This window comes from Procambarus clarkii, chromosome 48 (assembly GCF_040958095.1).
Source record: "Procambarus clarkii isolate CNS0578487 chromosome 48, FALCON_Pclarkii_2.0, whole genome shotgun sequence".
Taxonomy (NCBI): Eukaryota; Metazoa; Arthropoda; class Malacostraca; order Decapoda; family Cambaridae; genus Procambarus; species Procambarus clarkii.
Window position 1 is genome coordinate 14,132,269 of NC_091197.1, and position 6,618 is coordinate 14,138,886.

General features: G+C 38.9%; 1 protein-coding gene across 3 annotated transcripts in view; it reads left to right on the forward strand.

Moving 5' to 3' along the window:
• Positions 1–5,831, forward strand: part of LOC123764798 (serine/arginine repetitive matrix protein 1) — a 64,279-nt gene extending 58,448 nt beyond the window's left edge. For all 3 annotated transcript variants that reach the window (XM_045752946.2, XM_045752943.2, XM_045752945.2), the window contains one exon: positions 5,235–5,831. Coding sequence is in view for 2 of the 3 variants with exons in the window: in XM_045752943.2 (XP_045608899.1) it covers positions 5,235–5,279 (45 nt within the window). In the remaining variant the exon portion in view is untranslated. The remainder of the gene's footprint in view (positions 1–5,234) is intronic.
• The last annotated feature ends 787 nt before the right edge of the window (positions 5,832–6,618 follow it).

The window sequence follows — 6,618 nt, forward strand, 5'->3', positions numbered from 1 at the left end:
GTCTAGCAGGTATACTAGTACTCACAGGTGAAGTAGTATTCTTGTATACACCGGTATAGGTATATACCGGTATTCCGGTAATACACCGGTATTAGCGTGTGATGGACTAATTGTAGTCGTGCTGTGTGCTCATGCTGTTCTGTCTTCCCTGTAAATTGTATCAATATCTTTAAAATGTTCCATTGCGGAGGATTAAGGAATATTACTATCTCTTGTCTACGCTCTTTTGTTCAATCATTTTCAACTGTTTTCTCTCTCTCTCTTATTCTGGTTTCATCTGGCTTCATAAACTGCCTTTCCTGTTTTTTCTCATCTCTTTACCGTACCTCCTCTTTATCTTCCCTTTCAATTTGTCTATACTCAGTACATACGAACAAATGAATAAAGTAAACTGCAGAAGGCCAATTTCCCCATGAGATGCATCTCATCTATATGAACCTAAACTCTTTCATACATGTCTAACCTGCGCTTGAAACAATCCAGCGATCCCACGCCTTTTATGGTATCCGGTCACTTGATCCATAAATCAACAACCCAGTTTTAAAACTACTATTTACCCAGGTAAATGATAGAATCTATTCGTGAATCTAAACTTTATCCAGTTTATTGATATATTTTAATCATTATATAATATATATATATATATATATATATATATATATATATATATATATATATATATATATGTATATATATATATATATATATATATATATATATATATATATATATATATATATATATATATATATATATATACTCTTTCATCCATTTGTACCTTTATCCTCTACTCATAATTCATATTTGTGACCAATTGAATCCATTTTGTACTGTCTTTGGTCTTGTTACATTTTAATGTTATGTTTCTGTCGGTGTGGCCACCATGCTGCACATTCCAATTACAGTCTGACGTGTGCTATAGGTATATTTTTCTCAGCATTTCACCATTTATGTATTTATAAGCTATCATATTTTGCTAAATGTAGTATATAATATTTTTCCTCAAGTATTTATGTCCTTGGTGAGAGTAAATGAGATACATTTAGCCATATTTACTTTTAATAATCTAATAACTTACAAAAAATTCATCATTGGGGCCTATTTTGACTCTCTCATATTTCTATAACATGATAATTATCTAGAGGAAATTCCTTCATCCAATTTTTGGTTTGTTTAGTAAGTTAATTTGAAGGGTCTTACAATAATTTTTATGATCTACTTTTCCCTATATTTTTGGCATCTGGAAATATTGTTATGTATTCACTCGAAGTTAGTCTGGTTAGTGATTCGTAGATCAAGGCCCTTACTGGTACCGGTACTGGTCTTGGTGGGACCTCACCAGTACTGGTCTTGGCGGGACCTCACCAGTACTGGTGTTGGTGGGACCTCACCAGTACTGGTCTTGGTGGGACCTCACCAGTACTGGTCTTGGCGTGACCTCACCAGTACTGGTGTTGGTGGGACCTCACCAGTACTGGTCTTGGTGGGACCTCACCAGTACTGGTCTTGGCGTGACCTCACCAGTACTGGTGTTGGTGGGACCTCACCAGTACTGGTCTTGGTGGGACCTCACCAGTACTGGTCTTGGTGGGACCTCACCAGTACTGGTGTTGGTGGGACCTCACCAGTACTGGTCTTGGTGGGACCTCACCAGTACTGGTCTTGGCGTGACCTCACCAGTACTGGTGTTGGTGGGACCTCACCAGTACTGGTCTTGGTGGGACCTCACCAGTACTGGTCTTGGTGGGACCTCACCAGTACTGGTGTTGGTGGGACCTCACCAGTACTGGTCTTGGTGGGACCTCACCAGTACTGGTCTTGGCGTGACCTCACCAGTACTGGTGTTGGTGGGACCTCACCAGTACTGGTCTTGGTGGGACCTCACCAGTACTGGTCTTGGCGTGACCTCACCAGTACTGGTCTTGGCGTGACCTCACCAGTACTGGTGTTGGTGGGACCTCACCAGTACTGGTCTTGGTGGGACCTCACCAGTACAGGTCTTGGTGGGACCTCACCAGTACTGCTTCATGGTAGAAGTTCAACCGTTGTGATATATGCAAGATTGCCGACCTGAGAGAATAGTCAAGCCCTCCTAACCTACCAGAGGACCTTTAACTTACTGTTTTGGAAAAAGAAAATCCCAAATTTATTTTCAATTTGTTTATAATTTTCAAATTACGTCAGTTTTCGGCCATACGTGTAAACGGCTAAATTCAGACCTAATTTGTAAGAGGACAGGTTGATAGTACACTTGGTAATAACTTATTTTTTTTAGGCATTCCAATTCCTTGTTTCTAATGACTTCGTTTAGTGTTGTGGTAATTTCACTCGCTACACAGGATTCTAATTTAAGGTGATTATTTAAATTTATATTCTTTTGGCACAATGCCATATCCGAGACGTAAAAAGTACTCCAGGATGGGAGTGGTGGCTAATGTGGCACTTAGGTTATCTAAACATTCCTCCAGGATGCAAGGGGATATCTTGCCTAGTCCTATCTTGTTCTTATCGGTACTTAATGATTATTTATTATTAATAACGTAGATAGTTACAAGACTTTTCTCGAATTTAATTACTGTAAGACCATATCCATTGCATTTATGGCATTTCCCCTTCTATTAATGAGTTCTGTAGTAAAGTGGTCTTTCGTTTTTGGCTCATAACTGAGGATCTTCTCGTGGGAAAGAGACGGCTAGGGACGATTCCTTTCATCTGATGCCTCTGTTCATCTAGTAGTAAATAGGTTCCCAGGAGTTAGACAACTGTTGTGGGCTGCAACATGGGGAAAGGTCAGTACTTGGCCTAGGGGGAGGGGGTTCCTCAAAAAGCACAACAGGCTTCGTGTCTCATACTATGGGAAACAATATGGTGAGTAATTCACTCTGAATTTTTTTTATTAAACACCAACTTCATTTTTTTATCTGTAATTTAATGATATTTGGATTCCAGCTTGCTCTTTCAAACTATATAATTGAAATCATAACTATATATATTTATATCTGGCTTGTTTATATATCTGTAAAGTTTGCAAGTTGGGATGTGTTGTGTACTGATGCCAGGCTTGAATATGCTCTCCGCTCCTCGTGGGTATACCTGCCACAGTCCAAGCCACATGTTTTATTCCTCAGTGTTCCCACATTTATAGCTGGGTTAGTCCTTATTGTCTTGGAATTAACTATTAATACCTTTGTCGCCTATATAGTGCAGAAGCATATGTAATATCACTTTTCCTAGCATTTATTTTATTGTAAATAGTTTTGAAGCATTGATTGAATGTTACTCACATTAGTCTTTGTATTCAGTGAACGTTTTATACGTATTGAAATTGAGGGGAATGTTCCTCTTCATTGAAAATTGTAATAAATTTAAGTTTGCTCTAAGTTGCTATATCCAGTTTTATACTAATGCCTTTAATCCATTTTTATTAATTATTAAATGATAGAAGGTTTAATGTTAGTTATGTCCGTGACCCCGTGCTGTGACCTGTCTCTCGTGACCATCAAATCCGTGACCTCAGTGTTGTGACCTGTCTCTCGTGACCATCAAGTCCGTGACCCCGTGCTGTGACCTGTCTCTCGTGACCATCAAGTCCGTGACCTCGTGCTGTGACACACCATATCCTGCCACCTTCAAATACAAAATATTTCTTTCTCTCAAAATTCGAAGCATAATAAACTGTAATTATTCCTCCTCTTCCTCTGCGTCCGTCTAACTTTCTATTTCCATTTTGCATCATACTTAACAATTAACGACCCTGCAGCTGCTCCTATTTATATCCACCCCACATTCTTTCACATGTATATCTAACCTACGCTTGAAACAATCTATCGATCCCTCATCTACCATGCATCTTCAGTTGACTATATATTCACTGCTGCATGGGTAACAGCTTCTCCTCCGAATCAACCTACCCTGGCTTTGCGCCCTGGTGAGGCCACTCCAGACCGACAACCAGAGCGCAACTCCAGAGTCTCCTGAGACTGATGGATGCCTACTATTTTCATTTTAAGTGATAAGTGCGCATTGCAACCTTCTGTTTGAGGGGATGAAGGCTGAGGTCACAAAGTTGTGCTCCTTTGTTTATACTCTTGTGAAGTCTTTAGAGACAAGTGAAGTCTTGTTACTGACTTCCCGGCCTCTCTTGTGTTAGGACATCTACTCTGCTGTTCTTAAGAAGGGAAGTGAACTAACCGGGGGAAAGCACCGAACCATTACGACTACATAGCACTGGGAAGGAGTCAGGATAAGGATCTGGGATGGGACGGCGGGAAGGAATGGTGGCCAACCACTTGGACGGTTGGGGTCTGTCCTTAAGAAATTATGCATTTTTTTCTTTGTCGCAAACTCCTCGGTAGAACATGTTCGACTAGCGTTTAATTAAGAGATGATTAACATTATTTAACATTGATTCAGATGTTAAATTCAGGATTAACGTTATCAACATTAAGTCAACTTATGATCAACATGTTGAACGTTGATTCGATGTTAATACAGAAGGAAGAGAATGGAGAATGCAGAAGAAACAGATGGTGTAGTAGTGTATGTGTGTGTGTGTGATAGTGTTGCCTGTAGATGACTACACCCCCTCCTTGTTGACAGTCAGAGGTGGTTACTTCCATTACAAATTGTTCCCCTTAGCTATAGCACTATTTACAATGCCCTCTCAGCTGACCATCATCTCCCCCCCCCCCCCCCCCAGTGGGTACAGTACCCCAGGAGTGGCGTTGGATCAACGTTGAATTGGGGTATTGTGCCCTCTGGCTGGTTGTTCTTACACAGGCAAATTTGGTTTATTTGACGTCGAAATATAACAAAAGTAGTTTTTTACTGTTTTCATTCATTTTTAGACGTCAGATAAATCAATTTATTCCAAGCCAGCACAAAACAAAATTTGAGGAATTTTTAAAGATTATTCGAGCATGGTTTTGTCAGCTGGATTGGTGAATAAAGACTTAGCTGTTTTGTAGCCTACGCCTCCGGAGGCGAGGCAGCCACCATCCCTCACCCAGTACTGTATTTTGCCTCCACCTTAGAAACTCCACCATCACATTTTGAATACTCGCTCATTAAACCTCCAGTTTAGCTGAAAAATAAACCACCCTTCAGTATTTTTTTTGTTCTTTTTTTTGTGAACAACCCCCATAATTGTTTTGAAGCACATGGTATATTTGTAAAAATTATACTATTTTTTGCATTATTTTTAAATTTGGAATATTTTTCTTGTGTCTTTACAGAGTCCTCCGGAGAGTCCGTGCTCTACCGTGTTCCAAGCTTCCTAAAGCAGGATGTCTTCAAGTAGATTATAGATATAGTTTCTGTTTTTCATAATTCTGTATTTATGCATTTATAAGAAATGTATTTTGCATTTTCATATTCTAGCGGAGAAACCATAAACTAGTTGTTGTTTCAGAAAGCATCATTCTCTCCTGTAAATTATTGTACATTAGCTCTCATCTCTCACACGTGATAGCGTTTGTTGTTAAAACTGTCTTCATTGTCTATGATTCATTGTTATTACGGTCATTACATTCCATTTTACCTTTTAACAACTATCATATTCTCCTGCTCGTTTTGAATCTACTTTGAAAGCACACACACACACACATACATACACACATACGAATAAAAACAAAAGAGAAGGCTCAAGAGCTTGTGAACCTTAACAAGAGTTACTAGGAGCTGTTGCCCCACCTTGTGGATAGGCGTTTAGTGTCAAGACGCGGGTGTCTTTGTCAAGCTGTCACGTGTCAACGGCAAGGCACGAATGTCAGTCATATGGCGACCTTAAGGAAGAATCACTTGACATGGTCAACTTTGCCCCACACATGAAGGTAAGTGCCAAATGTGTCACATTGTTATGTCTTATTGATAATTTGTTGTTTTCTTTAAAAGTGTTGATTTTCATTATTAGGCTCCTGTCTCCTCGTCTGTCAATGGCGTTACTTTTTCTTTGACGTTTGACCGAAAAACTAATTATCCAGCATGGATGAAAAGTTGCATATAATCCAAAATACTGTACAAGATTTTGGATTCTTCCAATAAAAACTGTAATTATAATATTTCTGGACCAGGATTCAACAAGCATTTATGCATCTACGTACAAACCTGTACATCTTGTCTCAATATTTGGCGGGTTTATTTACATTTCTTAAACAGTTTGCTAGCACCGAAAACTTCCCACCAAATGTTGTGATTGTCATAAAAGCCTCATATTGCTACAGAGCTCATAAATAATTTAATAAATGTAAACAACACGCCAAGCATTGAGCAAAGAAGTAGATGCGTAAAAGCACGAAGAATCCGGCCTCTGCAGCCATTTTGAATTGATCGTATAATTGGAACGCCGCTGGCCCCATGAATATATAATTAATTCCCACGACGGGAATTAATTATATATTTAGATTTTTAGCCATTTTGGACGTTCCTGATTCAGAGAGTCACGTCGTGTGTCATTATAGACGTTCATAAGGATCATACTACACTCCATACAAAACTGCTCGAACGAGTTTAACCTCTTGCATACATAGTGCGTTTGTGAGTTTTTTACACAATATATAATGTATATAACCGAAAACTCATATATAATATATATATATATATATATATATATATATATAT